Raw genomic sequence first — 21667 nt, 5'->3', positions numbered from 1 at the left:
GGAAGGGTCGGGGAGAATGGAGAAAAGAGCAGCATGAAAGCGAAGAGAGCCAAAATGAGCAGAACTGAGCACAGAGGAAGCACAGATAACCCAAGACACTTCCAACAAACACATGCACAGCAGCTCTCATTAGTGTGCTCAGCGAGATCCAAGGGCTCAAAATATCCATTTTAGAATATTAAAGCGGATAATCTAAAGAAAATCAGATAATCTGAAAGGAAAGAGCTCTTCGAGGTTAAAGACAGGCTGTCCAAAAATTCGGTAGAAGGACCTGGGGAAAAATAAGCTGAGGAGGATGACTAGAACGTGGGGCAAAAAGAGAAAGAAATGGAAAAAGAAGGGAGAGGAGAAGTGAAGGACCAGCCCAAAAGTCCTAACAGAGCCACACTAATACTGAGCTTCCTCCAAGAATTAAAAATAGAAATACCATAGGATGCAAAAATTCCTCTTCTGGGTGTTTATCCAAAGGACATGAAAACAGGCTCTCTGAGAGAAAGCCTCACACCTCTATGTTCAATGCAGCGTCATTCACAGTAGCCAACCTCATGTCTGTCGGGGGTGGGGGGGTGAATGGATCAAGACTGTGCCCCCCCCACACACACACACACACTCGGGAGAAATATCACTGGGCCATGAGAAAGAAATCTTGCCATTTCCCACCCATTTGGCTGGACCGTGAGAGCTTTAGGATAAGTAAAATAAGTCAGAGAAAGATAAACACTGTGTGATATCACTTAGAGTTGGAATCTAAAAATCAAAACAAAAAAAAAAAGTGAACTCAGAATAAGATGGTGGTTCCCAGAGGCTAGGGAGTGGGGGGTAAGGGGAGGTGGTGTTCAGAGGGAATACACTTCTAGTTAATAAGTAGGTTCTGAGAATCTAATGTATAATACAGCAATTGTAGTTCATAATGGTACATTATATGCTTGGAAGTTACCAATGGAGTGGATCTGAAATGTTCTCAGCACAAAAAAGAAATGGTAGTTGTGTGATGTGGCGGAGGTACTATGGTCCGAATAATTTTACAATATGGAAGTGTAACAAGTCAACACATCACGCACCTTAAGCTTACACATTGTTATATGTCCGTTATATCTCAGCAAAGCTGGGAAAACAAAAAAAACTCCAACATCTGACCAATAGGAGTCTCAGAACGTAAAACCAGAGAAAATAGCAGGGGATGAGGGAAGACATGACCAAGAAAATAATAGAACATTCCCCAAAGCTTCGGAGAGACACAGATCTTCCGATTAAAATGGCATATTAAGTACAGAGGACAGTGATTAAGAGAAAAAGTAAAGCCTCATCTTCCAAAAACTTCCAAACACTAAGAATAAGAACAGTATGTTGAAAGATGTTGAAAAAGGGACACAGAGTATCAATTAGGCTAACCAGACTGCTCCTCAGCCCCACGGAATGCTGGGAACTCACTACCCAGCAGGGTCCTCAGACCAGCAGCAGCTGAGGGTTTATTAGAAATGCAGAATCTCAAACCCCACTGAGAACCATGAATCAGAATCTGCATTTTTTAAAGATTTATGTAAGCAGGGGTACAGAAGGAGAGGGAGAAAAAGAATCCCAGTCGACTCCCTACTGAGCACGGAGCCTAATGCAGGGCTCCATCTCGAGACCCTGAGATCAAACCGAGTTGAAACCCAAGAGTCAGATACTGAATTGACTGTGCCACCCGGTGCCCCCAGAATCTGCATTTTAACAAGATCCTGTGAACAGACTAGAATGCAAAGCATGATGACTTCATAACACGAGGGAAAAAACATGATGAGTGTAGAATTCTATGCCCAGTGATCAATGGAGTGTAAGAGCCAGATTAAAGCACTTCAAGGCAAAATACAAAATACAAAATCTTTACCATTCTGGTGAGTGATACAGATGTGTGTGGGGTGGTGCAGAGAGTTTTGGGGAAATCTCAGTACTTCCTTCTTAATTTTATCGTAGAGCTACAACTACTCTTAAAAAGTATTTTTTAAAGAGGCTAATATTTAAAATTACAAATATGATCAATAAAAATACAACTGTTAAATGTTGGAAATGGAAGGAAAAAGATTAAGTAAACCAAATTGTCCTCTTTCATCATCTTTCCTGACAGAACATCAATAGATATCACCTAAATTAAGTCAGTAAATTGCGACATATTAGGGAGAGTTCTAGAGGTAACCCACAGAACTAAAAACAGAAATAGTATTTTTTTCTCCCATTACTCAGTAATTCTCTCTCTCTTTTTTTTTTTTTTTTCGGATTTTTATTTATTTGAGAGAGAGTGAGAGCGAGAGAGGTCACAGAAGGGGAGGGAGAAGCAGACTCGCTGCTGAGCAAGGAGCCCAATGTGGGGCTCAATCCCAGGACCTTGAGATCATGACCTGAACCGAAGACAGATGCTTAAAGGACTGAGCCACCCAGGCATTCACTCAGTGATTCTTTTTTAAAGTGGAGCTTTAGTGACTTGTTTTGAGACCCGGCTGAAATAGCCTTGTGCACTGATTGATGAGAATAACATAAGCAAATTCCAAAATTTTATTGTAGCCACACACTGAAAGTTATTTTACTAACAGTAGCAGTCCAAGGCAGGTTATTTCTGGGCAGTGGGCAGTTTTCCTGCACGTGCTCGATTCAGGACTCCGGGCCACTCCCTTCTTGAGATTCTGATATCCCACAGGTCTCAGACTCTTCTGCTTTTAACCAGTGGATGAAGAAGGAGTGCATGAAAAAGGCAAGCTCACTTCTTCAATGAGCTGTCCCAGAAAGGTCCTCCTCACTTCCACCTTCCTTCTCTTGGAGAGAGAACTAGTCATGGCCCCAACCACATGTATGGAAGGCTTATAAACGTAAGTTATTGGTGACAGTTCTACACAACGGAGAGTGAGCTTGAATTTTTGATGGGCAACAAACCATTTCTGCCACACTGTATATTCAAAAGGCCATGTGGAAATGGCATATACCCCCTTGCTTTCTCAGAAAGGACAGGGGGATTCTGGACACCGGAAAGTCAAGTGTCCTGTAAGTAGAAAGGATGGTGTGTTGAAGAGATTTGCTTTGAGTTGTTGGAATATTTTTAATTCTTTTCCCTTTCTCTGACACCATTTAGCCAAGCATCTTTTTGAAATTATTTTCTTTCATTTAGTCGATCTGTCTTTTATAACTGGATAGCCTGGGAAGAAAAATTGGGCAATGTGCTTTTCTCCAGTGCTAGCTAACACACGTGACTCTGAAGGAGCCACATGACCTCTCTACTCCATGGTCTCCTGATCTGTAAAATAAGGGACTTGGGCTTTGCCAACTCTGTCGGTTCTAACTTCCAGCTACTTTGTAATTCTGTTCATCCATGAGCTAGTAATGTGGGGTTTCTAGAATGCAGATTTCAAGGACCTGCACTAGAAGTTCCCATGTAAGTAGAACAACGCTGAATGTTCCCTTTAACGTGCCCACCCCGGTGATCTACCCACAAAGACATCACTCACCACAGTGAGGCTCAAGGAAAAACAGAGGCTGAGTCCTAGCAGAGCAGCAAGAAACCTGGTGCACGGTGAGAAGTTTCTGTCAGTAACAGAAGAGAACGCTTTTGCAGGAAGTCAGCACATCAGCCCTACCTCGAACTGCTCCCCAACGAGGAAGGGAGGTCAGTTTCCCCAGTCCTTACATTCAGAAAGCTGTCACCATCCCCGTAAGGTAGAAAGAACAGGTTATTTCCATTACCTAGGCAGAGTCTTTTTAAAATAGATTCGTGGTCCAAACATCAAAAAGTACAAAGAGGCAGGATGCCTGAGTGGCTCAGTCCCCGTTAAGCATCTGCCTTCAGTTCACGTCATGATCTTGGGGTTCTGGGAACGAGCCCCACGTTGGGCTCTCAGCTCAGCAGGGAGTCTGCTTCTCCCTGTCCCTCTGTTCTCTCTCTCTCTCCCAAATATATAAATAAACCTCTAAAAAAAAAATGCAGAGAGGCATATGATGGGATTCTGTTCTATCCTGGTCCCTGGCTGCCCAGTTCTCATTCCTCACCCTTGCCCTCTCCAAAAATATATATATAAATATATATTTTTATATTTTATATTTATATATAAAATTATATTCACATATATTTATTTATATTTTATATTTATATATAAAATTATATTTATATATTTATTTTATATTATATATATATATTTATATATATAACCAACTAATACTAAACTAATATATATATAAGTTGGTTATATATATATATAAAATATATATATATTAGTTCGGTATTCGTTTTTTGTCATTTCAGAGATCTTTATACATAAGCATTCATTCCCCTCCTCCACATACATGATGACATTCATCATGCACTGCTCTGACCTGGCTTTCCTACATCAGGAGGTTCTTTCCATCATCGGTGCCTAAAGATCGTCCTCCCTGTCCGGTGGAATGCTCTCTATAATCTCTTTTACCAGCTTTCTCATGATGGGCGTTTTAGTTGTTTCCGGGCTTTTACGAACACAAACTGTGCTTTAGCAGTTGCGGGAGAATTGGGATGAAGTCATTCCACACGCTTGTGCACGAGTGTGGTAGGCCAAGTCCCCAGAGGGGTAATTTTGAGAGATGCTTTCGAGTCACCCTTCGTGGACCCACTTTACAGATGAGGAAGAGCGGGGAGAATGGATGACGGCCAGTCAAGGGCCGCAAACAGCCGGCCTGCCTGCGGGGGTGCTCCCCGGAGTGGGAGCTGAACGGCTGGCAGGAGCACGGGGGCAGAGATTCCGTGCTGTGAGCCGGAGCAGGCTGCGGTGAGGCCGGCAAGCAGAACCACTCCGCGGCTCCGCTCGCGGCGGCACGAGCGGCAGGAGCCGGGCGGAGCAGCGGGGTGCTGGGAAGTGTCGGCCGCAGGGCTGAGCCCGGCATGACCCAGTCTGAGCCAGCCCTTGGTGAGCCAGAGCGGGTGCGGTCCCCGCTTGAATGGAGGTTCCAGGAATAGCCTGGACACCCACATGGCAGGGTGACCTTGGAGCCGGGTGACCTTGGGGCCAGTTGGCCAGGAGGTGACTCCCTGTGCGGGTCAGGGGCCTGCCACCCGCGCCTGCACTCATCAGGTCTCAGAATCAGGACAGTGATGGGACAGTGGCAGAGATGTGGCCAGCCCACATGTCCCTTAAGCTGCAGTGAGGAGGGGTCATGGGTTAGTTGATTTTAAGTCATAAAATATATATATTTATATTTTCATATGTAATAGATTATTTATATGTATTTTCATTATTTATATGTTATATGTGTTTGTATTATATATACATATTTATATATCTATGCTTTTTACTTGTGTGATACATATTACATATAACATATAAAGCATATACATGTATTTATAAATAATGGAATATATTTTTCAGGTACATTTTAGAGCAGTTTTAGGTTCATGGCAAAATTTAGTGGAAAGAACAGAGATTTCTCCCGCCCCATACGTGCTTCCTGTCCCCAGCTGTCCATACTCCACCCCAGAGGGGTTCAGTCATTACAACCAATGGAACTCCATCAACACACATTGCCATCCAAAGCCCAGAGTTCACATTACAGTTCATTCCTGGTGTACATTCTATGAACCGACAAGTACGTATTTTACTCTGCTATTTGCACTCCCTTAACTCCTGTAATTCTCCGGTGACCTTATGAGGTAAGTGCTACCATTATCCCTATGTAGAGAAGGGGAAGCTGAGGCAGAGTAAGGGTAAGTGCCTTGCCCAAGGTTGTAGAGCTGGTGAGTGCTGGAACTGAATTTGAACCTAGACCATCTCATTCCGTGTGTGTTCTTAACCAGTGTGCTCTGCTGTCTCAGACTTAATTCCCCAGTCCCTGGGGTTTGCTTTCCCCTTTCCACCTGGTCCCCTCCTGGTGAGAGAAAAGGGTTCTCTTTGTTCTTATTTTGCTTGCCTTCTCCAGAACCTCATGGCGTGTTTGAGGACTCTTTGAGCAATTTCCATTCTCTGCAAGCAGGGGTCCCACATGCTGAACGGCAGGAGCTGTGGGTTAGTGTGGCCATGAGCCTGAGAGCTCTCTGTTGGGGAGACAGAAGGGAAAGGGGGGGGGGCAAGGGTGAGAGGTACGGAGAGGGAGGAGGAGTAGGTACAGCCACACTGGATGTGGGAGCACGGAGATCTCAGATTAAAGGGCAGCAGTGAAGATTGGAAGAGAGGGATACGGGACCAGTGTCCTTGGGACATCAATGACCAGGCAGTATAGAACTTGGTTCTGGGTCACAGCAACAACCAAGCTTTCCACACATTCATCAATTTGTTATTCATAACCTCCTAATTGTTTGGAGGGAAAATTCTGATAACAGGAGGGTCTTTGCTGGCCTGGGTGATGGCGGAGGGTGACTCTATGTACTTTGGGAAGAGCTTGAACGTAGCTAAATTGTTCTGCAAAAGAAAAGGAGAGAGTTTGGGAAGCCTAGAAGTTCGACGTAGAATTAGGCTATCCAATATGGTAGCCACCAGCCACATGTGGTTATTGAAATGTGGCTAGTCCTGAGATTGCTGTGAGTGTAAAATTCACATCAGATTTGATGACTAAGTAGGAAAAAAGAGGTAGAGTGTCTCAGTAATAACTGTTTATATTGATCATATGTTCAAATGATAATTTTTCTGATATGATAGGTAAAATAAAATATATTATTAAAATTAATTTTATTTTCTTTACCTTTTTCAATGTGACTGTAGATGTTTTAAAATTACATGTACGGTTGATATTATATTTCTACTGGACTGTGATGATCCAGAAGGAAGGGACAAGAATCATGAAGGCTCAGGACCACAGGGGAAGGTTCATGAGAGAGGGAATCCCTGAGGCTGATGACCAAAAAGGATGTTGTGGGAAAAGTAACCAGTTAGCTTTTGAGGAGATGGTAAGGGGTGTGGTATGAGATACAACCCTTCATGTCCGTCTTCTTTATGAAATCTGCAGTGAAATCAACACCATTTAAAAATATTTTTGTTTTAGATGGGGCACCTGGGTGGCTCAGCGGGTTAAAGCCTCTGCCTTCGGCTCAGGTCATGATCCCAGGGTCCTGAGATTGAGCCGCACATTGGGCTCTTTGCTCGGCGGGGAGCCTGCTTCCCTCTCTCTCTCTCTGCCTGCCTCTCTGCCTGCTTGTGATCTCTGTCGTCAAATGAATAAATAAAATCTTTAAAAAAAAAAACAAAAAAACTTGTGTTTTAGAAAGAGGATGTGCCCGTGGCGGGGTGGGGGGCCAGGGGTTGGGGAACAGGGGATGGGGAATGAGCAGAGGGAGAGAGAGAATCTGAGGCAGGCTTCATGCTCAGCATGGAACCCGACCTCAGGAATTGATCATGACCATGAGATCAAGAGTCAGATGTTTAACCAACTGAGCTGCCCAGGCACCCCAACACCATATTTTAATAAAGCAAATTTAAAATAATTTCCTTTGGAGAAGTTCATGTCTTCCCTCAAGGTAACCAGAAGGCTCTGGGTGCAGGGAAACCATATTTGAATTTCACCGGTCTGTCCTTGGGGCCTAAGTGAAATCATTTGATGAGAAGAGTATAGCCAGCACCCTGCCTCTCACATTCTAGTCAACATGTCCAGCGAACTCAGGAGAGTTTCCAGGCGATCCATGAATCATTCTGAAGAGAAAGTAGCTTTCTTCTTTTCCCATGTTGTGGTTCTTTCCCTGTTAACTTTTTGCTAACATGACTGATAGAGAGAGCGGGTCGTCACGGGAGGCTTTGAATCAATGTGGAATTTCTGGCTCATCAAATCCAAATTCAAGTCATTACCCGTGTTGCCACCTAATAGTTGCTTAATGGATTTTGTGTTTGGGGAATTGTGAAACTCCAGTGTCAGAGAGCAAACCTTTTTCTGGATACACTGTTTTTTAATCATCTAGGATAACCCTGGCATATCAGAATTAAAGTATAGCTGAAAAAAAAAAAGTTTGAAGACGATCATCAGCGCAGCCCAGGCTGCTTTTGCAACCTGTGAATAAAAAAAAAGAAGCTTGGGGCACCTGGGTGGCTCAGTGGGTTAAAGCCTCTGCCTTCGGCTCAGGTCATGATCCCAGAGTCCTGGGATCGAGCCCCGCATCGGGCTCTCTGCTCTGTGGAGAGCCTGCTTTCTCCTCTCTCTCTGCCTGCCTCTCTGCCTGCTTGTGATCTCTGTCTGTCAAATAAATAAATAAAAATATATATATATAAAAAAAAAGGAAGCTTGAAAACAACAATTTAATCCGAAGCTTCATAGTTTGGATCTTGGCTAATGTTCTGGCGTGAATTTGGGGAAAGAAAATGCTAGAGAAAACTACAGAAAACTTGAGGGAATAGAGAGTAGCAAGTTAACTGGCTTTCTAATGAGCCAAATAATTGTAAAAGTAACAGGAGCAGTAAATTTGAGGTGATGTGGTCTCAAAGGAAAGACTCCATTTTAATGAATTACCGTTCTGTTCAGCCTCAGTATGATATTCCCTTGTTTCCATGTCCTTTTGCAGTCTGAAGTAATGAGCCTCTGAAAACTAACATAGCTGAACTGATTTTAGAGATTCACTATCTTTAACACCGTCGTGCTGAGTGCGCATGGCTTTCTGTATGATGCCGGAAAGACCAGCACAATGATCCGGATTGCGTCGTTCCTGGTGATTTAAAACCCCTGAACTAAGCGTCATGTAGCAACAGAGGTAATAAATGTAGTGGAGTTAAAGAAAGGAAGTCATAAAGGGACATAAAAAAGGAGACTGTGAGAGAAAAACAAATACGGATTATGCAGATATGTTTGAGTTTTGTATCAGGTGCATTTCACGAAAGTTCAAATAGACTTTTAATCGGCTTTGATTTCCAGAGAATGCTTCTTGAGTTTTCTACAACACTGGCTAACTTCCGCTCTGAGTTTCCATGATTGCCTTAAGCTTATTTCATGTGTTTTATTGAAGTAAGAATAATAAATGTATATAATACATACATATATATGTATATAATATGTATATGTATGTAATACATATAAATGTATAATTCGATGGCTAAAATGCTAGATGAAGAGCTAGACAATGAAGACGTCTGCACAAAGTCTGAATTTTCTCTTTAACAGACAGCTGGGTTATCATCAGAGCTTTGGGGATGGCATGACTGAATTCATCCAAGGAGATGAATTAATTTTCCTGCCCAGTTAGTGTTAGCCACAATCATACAGATTTCAAGGTGGATGAAAGCCATGAACCTGATTTTGCAATAATCACACAAGAATGCATTCACTCAAATGGCCTCTGTCCCTCTGCTTCTCTGCAAAAATCAAAGCTTATGAGAAAGACGTGGCCATTGGCCAAACCATTTTTAAAGCCCTCTTTTGGAATTGACTTTGGAGCTTGAACCAGAGTCTTTTTAAGACTCTTGGCTGTTGCACATATTCAGCCTTTGGGGATAGATTTGATGCTTGGAGAACATCAAACAGCATCCACAGCCAAATCTTGTAAATAAGGTGGATGATAAATCTGGATGATACCCTTGAGGTCGTAAATCAAATAGAACTAAATACGACTGTAGAATATTGAAAACTATTTGCTGGTAGCTTCAAAACCCTTGGATCAACTTGCAAATCAATTCCAATATAGGACTGGCCGAAGTGTTTTGAGCAAAGGCAGCGAGTGCCCTTGGAACACATAAGTATGGAGTGCCCTTGGAACACATAAGTGCCAAGGTGACTATTCTAAAAGGGATTACACCAATTTAGATGTTTGTTTAAAAAAAAAATCAATCCCATCACTTTATAGGCTCAGTGAAATGTAATAAGAAAAACATGGATGGTGAAATCCAGACAAATCTACCTCCAACCCTTTCAGCTCTGACTGACCTTGGACAAGTTGCTTAGGATGTCTAAGCTTCTGTCTCAAAATTAGCACCTGGAGATAGTAATTCCCACTGGGACTTCTGGGAGGGTTGGGCCATAGTACACAGGGCACCATGTGTATGGGCCTACACACACAGTATAGGGTTTATGATGACTATTTGGTGGATTTATTTGTGCTCAGCCTTATTTCAAGATGACTAAAAGTAGCCTAAATGCTTCTTTCCCATCCCTACATGGACTTACTTGCTAAAGAGTAATAAGAAATGTACCATGTGCTCAAGGCGTTTATAGTAACATTTAGTTGTTCTTATCATTTTTTTTTGCTTTTTAAAAAGTATGTATTGAACTGTTAAATACTATGGTATTATTATTATCATATTATAATTATTATATGTTATATAATAATTATATAATATATTAAAATATTAATATTATGGTGTGTGCAGAAAGTGCACTGATGTATATCAAGTAGTATTTGTATCAGACAGACACTATTGTGTTTTATATATATATTAACTTGTATCATCCAATCACCCCATGACGTAGGCACTGTTACTATCCCCTTTTTAGAAATGATCAAGCTGGGGCATTTCCTGTAAGTTATCCAAAGTCAAAGAAAGTCGGGATGCATCCCTAGTAAGTGATACAACTGTGAGGCATTGAGGCAGACTGTCCCCCACGCCTGTCCCCTTGACCACTGTAATAGCTCATTAAGTGGATAGTTGAGATGATCCTTTAGAGATAACTTAAATATTGGAAGAATATCAGGCACCATTCCTAGCCAAATCTTGTAAATAAGGTGAGGGATAATCTGTGGTTGGCAAAAATCAAATATGACTTAATATTAGACTAGAATATTGGGAACAATTTGCTGGTAGTTTCAAATCCCAGCAATTAACTTTGAAAGCAGTTCCAATAACGGTGTCGCCAAAATATTTTGAGCAAAGGCGAAACACATAAGTGCACAGACTCCCAAGGACCGGGACCACCTGTGTTGGGCAGGAGCTGGGAGGCAAGTTCAGCTCCCTGTGTGATGAAAGTTGAGTCTGGCAGGCATTCCATCATCGCTAGGGCATAAGGCAACAATCCACGAGGGGCTATCCCAAAAGCCATTGGCATTCTTGGCCCAGAAAATGGGGAATCCACTGCCAACATTGGGGCAGTCTGTGTATAGGGGAAGAAATCCAATCAATGGGTGGCAGATCCCAGGCCAGATCTTAATTCTTGAGTGAGAGGCAAAGCTAGATCTAAAATGAGGATTGACTAGAGACTGGGAGTGAGCGGAGCCTGCAAGTGGCAGACTGGGGCAGTAGGAGAAGGTCAAGTGGCCTCCGTCCTTGGGAGAGGAGAGATGTCGAGGCTGAGACCCAGACGGGCATGCTTTTATGCCCGTTATGCTTCCTGTGTGGATTTACCTTGTCAATTCCCTGAGCCCATGCAGCCTTTGGAGAAGGAGTGCTGTGGGGCCGAGAAGACACAGCAGAGCCTAGGATAGAATTTCCCATTAGGGTGCCACCCTCGTGATGTTTACTGTAGCTGTACTATTTATCATTTTACATCTGTCTTTAAATGATTATTTCTTATCATCTGCCAACATGGGTATCACACATTTGGTACCAATTAGTGTCCCAACAGGAAATAGAGAGGCATTCAAATTAGGTAACGTGCAGAGAGGCAGAGAGCTGAGGAGAGGGACCCCATCACCCCTACAATGCGTTAAGCCTCAAGGGAAGGGAAGGGGGCCATCCTGGGAAGTCATTTGGAGTGGGTCACCTTCAAGGGAAACTGAAGATATCCAGCCCACATGTCCTCCTCGAAGTAGGACAGGGTCACGGACACAGACCTCTGGTTGACATCTGGCTATTCAGCAATACTCCTGGGGTTCAAGTACTCAACTTACTCTGAAATCATTACCAGAGCTGTCCAGCCAAGCTTCGCACAAGGATAACAAAGAAAACAAAATACTATTTCACTGAAGTGAGATGTTTTGTGTGTAAGGAGGCTTTTCCTGACCTTGTGAGCCTATTTAAACTGGAAATGATTTTCGGAAGGAAAACTCTATGTTCTGTATCCATCTTAGTGCCCAGTATCATTAAATTTAATTTTCAAATGACTCAAGGAGATTAAGCTTTCATGGGCTCTATTTTTTTTTTTTAATTTCTGTCTTCTGTTACCCTTGTAAATAGATGCATTGAGTTTAGAAAGCTGATGATTTACCTGGGGTTCCTGATGTCCTTTGGTTTCCCTGGCAGATGTTCCACAGTTGATCTCACTCATAGAAAGAAATCATAGAGAGTAGAGATGATAGACAAGAACACCTGCGTGTTTGTACTCTGGGACCGTTCTTCCGTTTTTTTCTTTAGCGAGAACCACTCATCTCGCAGCCTGTGTGGACGGTGTATGTGTGCGTGTGTGTGTGTGTGTGCGTGTGACGAATGTGTGTACACCTGCAGCATTGAGGGCACAATCCTGTTTGGCAACCAGAACTGTTTGCTGCTTTGGAAATTAATACATCACCGCAACCTCAGGGTCACTCACTGGTGGCCCCTCCAGTGGTTTGGCAGGAGACATCATGTGGACTGGAAATGTATGTGACGTGGTGAATTAGGACAGGGTACAGTCCAAAGAAATGGGACTTCCTTGCATTTCTGGCAGGAGACAAGGAACAACATTTCTTCAGTCCATGGGAGGTAAATGGACTTCTCAAATATACACAAAAAATATAAAAACATGGGGGCGCCTGGGTGGCTCGATGGGTTAAGCCTCTGCCTTCGGCTCAGGTCATGATCTCGGGGTCCTGGGATCGAGCCCTGCTCAGCGGGGAGCCTGCTTCCCCCTCTTTCTCTGCCTGCTTCTCTGCCTACTTGTGATCTCTGTCTGTGAAATAAATAAATAAATTCTTTACATTTAAAAAAATATATGAAAACATATATATGGAATTCTATTGTTCTTTCTGGTTTCTTCAGGGGAGCGGATGGCTAGCACAGTCTCACTCTGTTCTCACTCCTGCGCCCTCCGCCTTCCTGTTTTCCCGATACCAGCCTCGCTCCCCCCCCAACCTGATAGGACTCCTTTTCTTCTTTTTCACATTGCATTTCGTCTTCAGTCAGACCTGTTTTCTAAAACTACTTCTGCGAGTGTTAAAAGGGACAGTCTGCTGGAATCTCTTATCAATGACTACTTAAGGACAGATCCGCCAAAGTAATTGACAGCTTCCCCTTCCATTAATCCCAAACCAAGAGACATGAGATACGCACTGTTCTGCCGCTGAACTGTGAAATGTTCTCTTTATAAATGGGGCATTGCCTCGGAGTTCCTTCCCTTAGTTCACCTTTTCCAGCTGGTTCCCTCACTCCTGCAGCCGGGACACCACAGCAGCCCCTCTTGGTGTTGTATGGGAACTTCTGCAACGGTGGGGGGACTGTCCTGCCTCTGTCTTCCAGGTCACAGGACGCTTTTGCAGGAGGGGAGGGATTTTCTTGAACCAGCGGCTCCTCCTCCCTTTGCCCCGGCCTCCGGAGGCACATGGGTCCTAATCAAGACCATTGATTGGCTGGAGGCACTCTTCTCCCGGGTTCTTCCCGGGATGCTTAGGGGCTCATGAAATCTAGACCCTTGAAGAACAGCAGCACTCGAGGGACCCACAGAGGGGATGCGGTTGCAGTGGTGGTTTTAACTCTAGGCTCCTTCCGTGGCTTCAACCTATTTCTCCTTTGCGTGTAGCAAATAGAAATAGGAGAAATTTGTGTTGTGATTATTAGAGCTGTCTGCCCTTGAAGGCTGGGACTATGCTTTTGAAACTTTTGCATGCCCCTTGCCTTTGCACGGTACCTGGTACATGTCTAATAAATGCCATATGGATCAATAAACGCCAACATCGCCAAAGATTGAATCACTAGAGTTCTTTGGACACTTGACTCATTAGAAGAAGGTGGAGGAGGTTCATGGGCGGATAAGGGCAGCGAAGATTCGGATGGAAAGAAGAAATGAGTTCTCTAAAGCCTGAGCATGCCAACGGCCACGAGGCCCTAAATAGTTGGGAAGGGGGGTAGTTTTTTTTTTTTCTCTTTAATTACTAAAAATTCATTGACAGCCATCTCTGCAACCTCTGTCCTTGGCACTGGGGAATCAAAGATGAATGTCAAGTTCTCTTTTCCTGAGGATTCCATATTTATAAAGAACCATTGCTTTGTGTGACATGTGCTATAATATAAATTTTATATATATATATATATATATATATAAAATATATATAATTGGGGCGATTGGGTGGAGCGATATATATATAATATAAATTATATACATATATATGTATATATATAAATGGTAGACAAGATGTAATGAGGACAAAGTGAGGAGTTAATTAAGCCTTGTAACTCCCCTGATTAAAACCACTCAGTAGCATGCCAATACCCTTGAGATAAAATCCAAACTCTTTCCCATGATGTACCAGGCCTGGCCTTGCCAATGCTTTCCATCTCCCCATCCCCATCCTCCTCCACACCATCCCTGTCTCGCTCACAAACATTGCTTCTGCCCTGGAACCCAGCAAGTGCCTTCTTGCCTCATGGCTCTGCCCTCAGATTTTTATGCAGCTGCCCCTTCCCTTATCATTCAGCCCCAGCTCAGACATCACCTTCTCTGGCCATTGTGTGCATAACCCTCTCTCCGTGGTCACTTTGCTCTACCCTGACCATCCTATTTCTTCCTGAGACATTTCACTATTGGGGGCTCTCCCATTTGTTAATGTATGTAGTCACTGTCTGGTACCTTCTCCTTTCTCCTCACCTCCCTCTCCTGCCCCACACCTCATGCACCAGAATGGAGGGTTCATGAATCAGAGAAGCCCATCTTCCTTGGTCACTCCTCTGCCCCAGTGCCTGGAACATTGCCTGGAGACCGGCACATAATAGAGAGTCCTCAAGTGTGAACTTGCCCTGGGGAAGACAAGAGTCCCCAAGTGTAGGTGAAAAATGGGCTGAGAACAGGTAAGGCAGCTCGGGTCAGCGCTGGGGGTGTTAGAACGCGGGGGGCAGGTGAGGTGTGGCGGTGGTGCTGGTGGAGTCAGGGGGTCAGGTATCAGTTTCACCCGTTCCATTGCTCGTGAGACCCGGAGCAGTCACCTAGTCCCACCGTGCCTCCGTTTCCTCAGCTTTCGAGGAGCTGGTAATTCTCTCTAGGAAGACAGTAGAAGAGTACTGTCTTCATAGGCCGCATGGGGATTTAACGTGTCTTCTTGTAGAAGATGCTTTGGCCCTGCCTGGTATAGTTAGCAGGACAGGGGAACCCTGGAAGAGTTGGAGAGATCGGGTCTGGGCTTCGGATTTGTATTTTGGAAAGATCGTCCAGCTAGCAGTGGGAAGGACGGCCTGGACGGGGTTGCTACATGAGTCGAGGAAACAGTTGTGTAGGCAAGACAGGGACCGAGACAAGGCAGTGACAGTGAGGGGGACGCAGGAGGTATTAAGACAATGGATTCGGTTGTCAGTTGGGCAAGGGAGTGAGGAAAAGAGACGAGTCAGTAATGATTCCTAGATCTGCTCTGGGGCGACTAGGGGCGCTGGGGGTGCCCTTCACCACACAGGGATACAGGAGGGGTCTAGCAAAAAAAAAAAAAAATCCCATCTTTCTGGCTCAGAAGATGATGCTAAGGTGCTTAGCACTCTGTACATACTGGGACTTAAGGTCAGCGCTTAGCCTCCATGTTTATAATCTTTGCCTTTTAAGCAAACACCTTGAGAATCATCTTTGTCCACATTTGAGTGTTTCCCTTTAGATTTCTATAAGTAGAACTATTGAGGTAAATGTATGCTAACTTTTAAAGATTTTAATTCATCTTGCCAATCACTTTCCAAACAAGTTGTACATACTTTTTTTATTTTTTCACAGTAACTTGCGATTTCCACAACCACCTAGCTTTGTAATTTTTTTTTAAATAAATGCCACTCCCAGAGTTGCCAGGGTATGGGGAACATTCATCTCGTGGACTACCAGTGGACCTGATCTGCACCATTAGCTCGGTCCTCAGAAACTGCCAGTTGCCTTTTTCTTACGGAAATCCCTCAAATCAACATGTTATTAACTAACATGTTGCCAATACCATGACCCAAACTATAGTCTTGAAACCCTGATAGTGAGTGAAATAGAAATAATCCATGAATAAATATTGCCCTGAGACTTGGGGATGGGGGTATGAGGAGAATGCACTTAATGAACAGAAATCTCCATGATATTGAACAACATTACTTTTCCCCCAAAGAATGGGCTTCTTGGGGAGCCTGGGTGGTTCAGTGGGTTAAGTCTCTGCCTTTGGCTCAGGTCATGATCCCAGGGTCCTGGGATTGAGCCCCACATCAGGCTCTCTGCTCAGCGGGGAGCCTGCTTCCCCCTCTCTCTGCCTGCCTCTCTGCCTACTTGTGATCTCTCTATGTCAAATAAATAAAATCTTTAAAAAAACAAAAAAAAAGAATGGGCTTCTTGTAACTTTCTTTACCATGATCTAGTGTACAGACATGCACGGACATCCTATTTCCTTTGAATCAGTCAGTAAGTGCCCTAGGAGAGGGCTCTGTTTGCTGGTCAAACAGCGATTTTAACCCAGAATAAACTAAAACTTTTTTGAGAGAGAGAGAGAGTGTGTGTGTGCCCATATGCATGGGAGTTGGAGAAGAGGGGCAGAGAGAGACTCTTAAGTCTGACCCTGAGCCTGACCCGGGACTCGATCTCACAACCCTGAGATCATGACCTGAACTGAAATTCTAGGAGTCGGATGCTCAACTGACTGAGCCACCCAGGTGCCCCTACACTAAAACTTCTTTTTAATACGTGTATCAGTAGATTTTCATCAATAAGAATCTATTTTCACTGTACACAGGGTTTTGGTCAATTCCGCACACAGTTACCATGAATTGTTGGCCAGTCACATGCTTTGGATACTCATTATTCTATTGCTAACACTGTTCAGTATCCCTCTCTGCGACCACTTGATTTGTGTCCATCAGACTGAGATGTGTTCATTTAATTTGTTGTTTTTAATTTGTTTTCTTTTCCAAAGAGGCCTCATAAACGAAATGTGGGTAGACTGTGCTTGTCTGTGTGCTGTATTGAATAGCATATTTGTTCTGTACTTTCCATGGTCCCCTGGAGGCCACTTGGCTAGGAAGACCTCAGCACCAATACTTGCCTCTTCTGTTCGAAGCATTAGCATCCATCAAAGTCTGAATGGGACCTCACACTTGCTTTTGGAAAACTTCCTTATGCCTCCTCTGAGTCACTGTTCTCAAGGGTTAATGAGGGGAGGCCACAATTTTGCAAAGGAGACTGGGTCTCACTTGTATGAAATAGGACTCTTGACAAGGAGGAGAGCAATTAGGATTGTTCAACTCTATCTAGTAAGCCATCATTTTCTTCCAGAGTGTGCCAGCCAGCACTGGGGGAGGAGAGTGGGTCCACCAGAGAATGGGAGAAAGATGGTATTTTTGTTCGAAGGTGAATCTGGAGCTCCAGAATGCCCTTCTTTACTTCTGGGATTGTCCTAGTGCTTAAAGGAAATTGCTGTGTTGTGGGGAGCTGAGTATAGTGCAGTCCATGACAACATTAGAGAGTCAGTCACATGTCCCCGATCCTCTTGGAGCTTTCTGCTAGTAAAGAGTTCACTTCCCATCCATTTTGTCCGGTTGTAATGTGGGTTCTCCAGAAGAACACTGAGAAAAGCCTACACTCATAGCTGAACCCATTTTCCCACAGGTGTCTTGAAATCATGGGACTCCTGCCCATTTTTGTTGTTCTGTACATCCTCTGTATTTATTCTGTATTTATTCTCTGTATTTTACACCAGACCCATTATGCTATAAAGCTATTTTGTGATAACAACTGAGAGAGGTTGAAACCAAGTCCATCTCTAGCTACAAGTTTCTCTGGAATGGGTCAAGAGACATACCCATATTTTTAAAGAAAGTAGCCATGATTTCCATGTATCTAGTACCAGCTATAAATAATAATTCGTAGAATCAGAGAATTTTAGGTCCAGGGTGTATGGGGAAGTACCCTAGTCAGTGGTTCTTTAAGTGGGGTTGTCCAAACACTGGCCTCTAGGAAAGGGTTTCCTCCTCACCCAAGTCTGGGAAACACCACCTCTCCTGTTTTGCCTCTTGAATAGTCACCATGAAAAGTCAGCGTTTCCCACGGAGTCTTTTCCCCTGTGTAACAACCCTTAGTCAGTGAGTCTGATCTCCTCGTGGAGGTCCAAAAAATTAAGCCACTTGTCCAAGGTGACAGAGGCAGTCACGACAAGCCAAGAACCCTCTGATGGTGGGTAGCAGGCCTCCCAAAGGCTGCGTGTTTATATTGACAGCCGGAGCTCAACACATTACGAGGTGGTTGGTTTTTTTCCCTTGAAATTTATTCAGAGAACGGTTTCTAAAGTATCTAGGCTCCTAGTTTAATTTGGAGAGATTTATCCCTTAGCAGATGGAAAATGTGTCAATTAGCCCATTCAATTTAGTAGTACTCTTTATTCATGTGCATCAGAAACGGAACCTGAATCGTAAGCGTGGCGGAGAGCGAACAAAACGCTGGCGAGGCTCGCCGTCTGAGGGGTGGGTATGGAGAAAGCCAGCAAGCAATTAGACAAGTAGATATGTAATTACAAATTACGATACGTGCAGCGAAGAAAACGCACGACGCGCTGTCAGATTGCGTTTAAATCCGCAATCCTGTTTGAAATGACCCGGATTCAGGAGGGATGCTTAGCAGCTGTTTTCTATGGGTTCTCTGGGCGCTCCGGGAGCACGACCGGCTGAAGGCCATTAACAGCCCCTCCCCTTCTTGTCTTCCCAGACGGGTGGAGCAAAATGAGAGCGCACTGAGCCGGCCCAGCCTCGCTCCCAGCGGGCCCGACGCCCACCATGAACCACTTGGAGGGCTCCGCCGAGGCGGAGGTGACCGACGAGGCGGCAGGCGGGGAGGTGAACGAGTCGGTCGAGGCTGACCTGGAGCACCCCGAGGTGGAGGAGGAGCAGCAGCAGCCGCCGCCCCCGCCGCAGCAGCGCTATGCGGGGCGCCCCGGACGCGGGCGCGCCGTCGAGGACCCCCGCGCGCAGCCGGGGCAGCCGGAGGAGGAGGAGCGCGGGGAGAGCCTGGCGCGCTCGGCCAGTACGGAGAGCGGCTTCCACAACCACACGGACACGGCCGAGGGCGACGTGATCGCCGCGGCCCGCGACGGCTACGACGCGGAGCGCGCGCAGGACCCCGAGGACGAGAGCGCCTACGCCGTGCAGTACCGGCCCGAGGCCGAGGAGTACACGGAGCAGGCGGAGGCCGAGCACGCCGAGGCCACGCACCGCCGCGCGCTGCCCAACCACCTGCACTTCCACTCGCTGGAGCACGAGGAGGCGATGAACGCGGCGTACTCGGGCTACGTGTACACGCACCGGCTGTTCCACCGCGGCGAGGACGAGCCCTACGCCGAGCCCTACGCCGACTACGGGGGCCTCCAGGAGCACGTGTACGAGGAGATCGGGGACGCGCCCGAGCTGGAGGCGCGCGACGGGCTGCGGCTGTACGAGCAGGAGCGCGACGAGGCCGCGGCGTACCGCCAGGAGGCCCTGGGCGCGCGGCTGCACCACTACGACGAGCGCTCGGACGGCGAGTCCGACAGCCCGGAGAAGGAGGCCGAGTTCGCGCCCTACCCGCGCATGGACAGCTACGAGCAGGAGGAGGACATCGACCAGATCGTGGCCGAGGTCAAGCAGAGCATGAGCTCGCAGAGCCTCGACAAGGCGGCCAAGGACATGCCCGAGGCCGAGCAGGACTTGGAGCGCGCCCCTACCCCGGGCGGGGGCCGCCCCGACAGCCCCGGGCAGCAGGCGCCGGCGGGGCAGCAGCGGGTGGCGGGCCCCGCGCCAGGCGAGGCGGGGCAGCGGTACAGCAAGGAGAAAAGGGATGCCATCTCGCTGGCCATCAAGGACATCAAAGAGGCCATCGAGGAGGTGAAAACCAGGACCATCCGTTCGCCTTACACCCCCGACGAGCCCAAAGAGCCCATCTGGGTCATGCGCCAGGACATTAGCCCCACGAGGGACTGTGACGACCAGAGGCCGGTGGACGGAGATGTAAGTAGGTGCGGGTTCGGGCTCCAGCTCCACGCGTGGCCTTGCTTGCCACTGCGAAATGACTCCACGACATCAGTGGTCTGTGGGAACGCTAAAAACGTGTCCACCGCGAGCCTCGGAGACGGGTCCTGAGTGGAACACGGGTGGGATGGAGTTCAGGGGTGGAATGCGTTTATCAGCCCCTTAGAGGGATGGCCGTAAATCACTGCGTCTCCAACTGTGCCCAGAGCGGTTTCTTACTTAGAAGGTCTGGGGTGGGGCCTGAGAATTGGTAATTTATAATGTCAAAGAAAAACCAAGTTGGAATTGTGCGTGGAGAGACTTCCTCGGGAACTTTTTGGAAAGGGGGAAAAGATACTCTGATTGTAGAATCTGAGGCTGGACAAAAAAGGTCTCTTTTCTAGGGAGGAGTAAACAGGACTAGAAAGAGGGAGGTGTGGGGAATGATGGCTGGAATGCCTTGCAAAAGAAGGTATGTTTTAACCTGAGGCCAGCTCGTTCTGCAGAGGCCAGTGGGGGAGTGGGGTGTAGGCTGGCTAAAAGTTCAAGGACTTGGAGGAAGGAGAAAACTTCAGGTGAGGATGGTTAGCAGACACTTTGTTCCCACTCCTGGCAGTTCGGTTAATCATCGTCAGTCAAAGAAGGGGAATTTGGAGGGTCTGTGTCTGGACTTGTCATAAGTCAACAAGGCGACACCTGTGAGTCTTCTGTAAGTCCTGTGGAGAGGGAATGGTCTTGGCAGGAAGCCATTGCCAGAACACAGAAGGGTAGGGGGAGGTTTACTTTAACCTTTGCGGGTTAATGGAATCACAGGGCTCCGGTGAAGTTCGACACTGTCCGCTAACAGGTTCCCAGGTGGTGCTGATGCAGCTGGTTACAGGACCACAGTTTGGGAGCCACCGCCTTAAAGCAGCCCTTTGACGGACTGGAGCCTCCATGGGGTATCCTTGGAGGATATCCAGGAAATCCTCCTGAGCTTTTCCCTGCGAGGGGTGCTGAGGTTTTTGCCCACCCTGGGTCTCACTGTGGCTCACAGTAAGCGCTCAGTGTTCACGTCTGGTGGGCCTGCAGCACATTTCTCCCCAAAATACCCACGTGGGGTATTTTGCGTTGTGCTTCCTCGGGAAAAGGTACGGAGAGCTATCGCTGCATCCTCACTTCTTCGTTCTCCTGAATAATTTTTAAGCACTTTCATTTAAAATGGGAGCTTGGACTAAAAGAAGGGTTAGGAGGGTCCGTTCGATTTCATTTAATTCTGCTTTCTGTGAATGCACCAGGTTATGTCTCAGTATGTCTTTTGGAGGGAGAAGCCCTTATTGGAAGTTCTTTGTTCATCCCGCTTATCCGTGAAGGGCCATGCAGGTCGGAGGTATCATTCACCTCCACTTTAAGTAACAGTCAACATTTGCCGGTAGCTAATTAAATCGCTGGCTCCCTTAAGGAGAGGTGGAAAACCAGTGGAGAAAGGCTCTGTGTCCTCCCCAGCAAGGAGGCAGCACTGGAACAGGGAGGGTAGTGATGCTCTGTGTCTTTCCTCTGGTGTCCGGGATTCACACACGAACAGGTAAAGACAGGTACTCTCACGTGTCCACTCCTTCCTGACCTCCAGCTGCCTCCAGGTTCCTCTTGACAGAGAGGGAAATATTGCAGCATTTTGCAAATGTAGTGGAAATGGAGCAGATTTTCAAAAGTAAGGAGCTGGCAAGAGGCCGGGTTCCATAGCCTTTTAGAAA

General features: G+C 46.1%; 1 protein-coding gene across 4 annotated transcripts in view; it reads left to right on the top strand.

Annotated features, from left to right (window-relative positions):
* APBA1 (amyloid beta precursor protein binding family A member 1) overlaps nt 1-21667 on the top strand; it is a 193574-nt gene that overhangs the window by 110305 nt on the left and 61602 nt on the right. For all 4 annotated transcript variants that reach the window (XM_045065075.1, XM_045065077.1, XM_045065076.1 and 1 more), the window contains exon 2: nt 18661-19934. In XM_045065075.1, the coding sequence (XP_044921010.1) occupies nt 18729-19934 (1206 nt within the window). In that variant the 5' untranslated portion in view covers nt 18661-18728. The remainder of the gene's footprint in view (nt 1-18660; nt 19935-21667) is intronic.

This window comes from Mustela putorius, unplaced genomic scaffold, assembly GCF_011764305.1.
Source record: "Mustela putorius furo isolate JIRA1106 unplaced genomic scaffold, ASM1176430v1.1 tig00003854_pilon_pilon_pilon, whole genome shotgun sequence".
Taxonomy (NCBI): Eukaryota; Metazoa; Chordata; class Mammalia; order Carnivora; family Mustelidae; genus Mustela; species Mustela putorius.
This window is presented reverse-complemented; position numbering and strand designations above follow the sequence as displayed.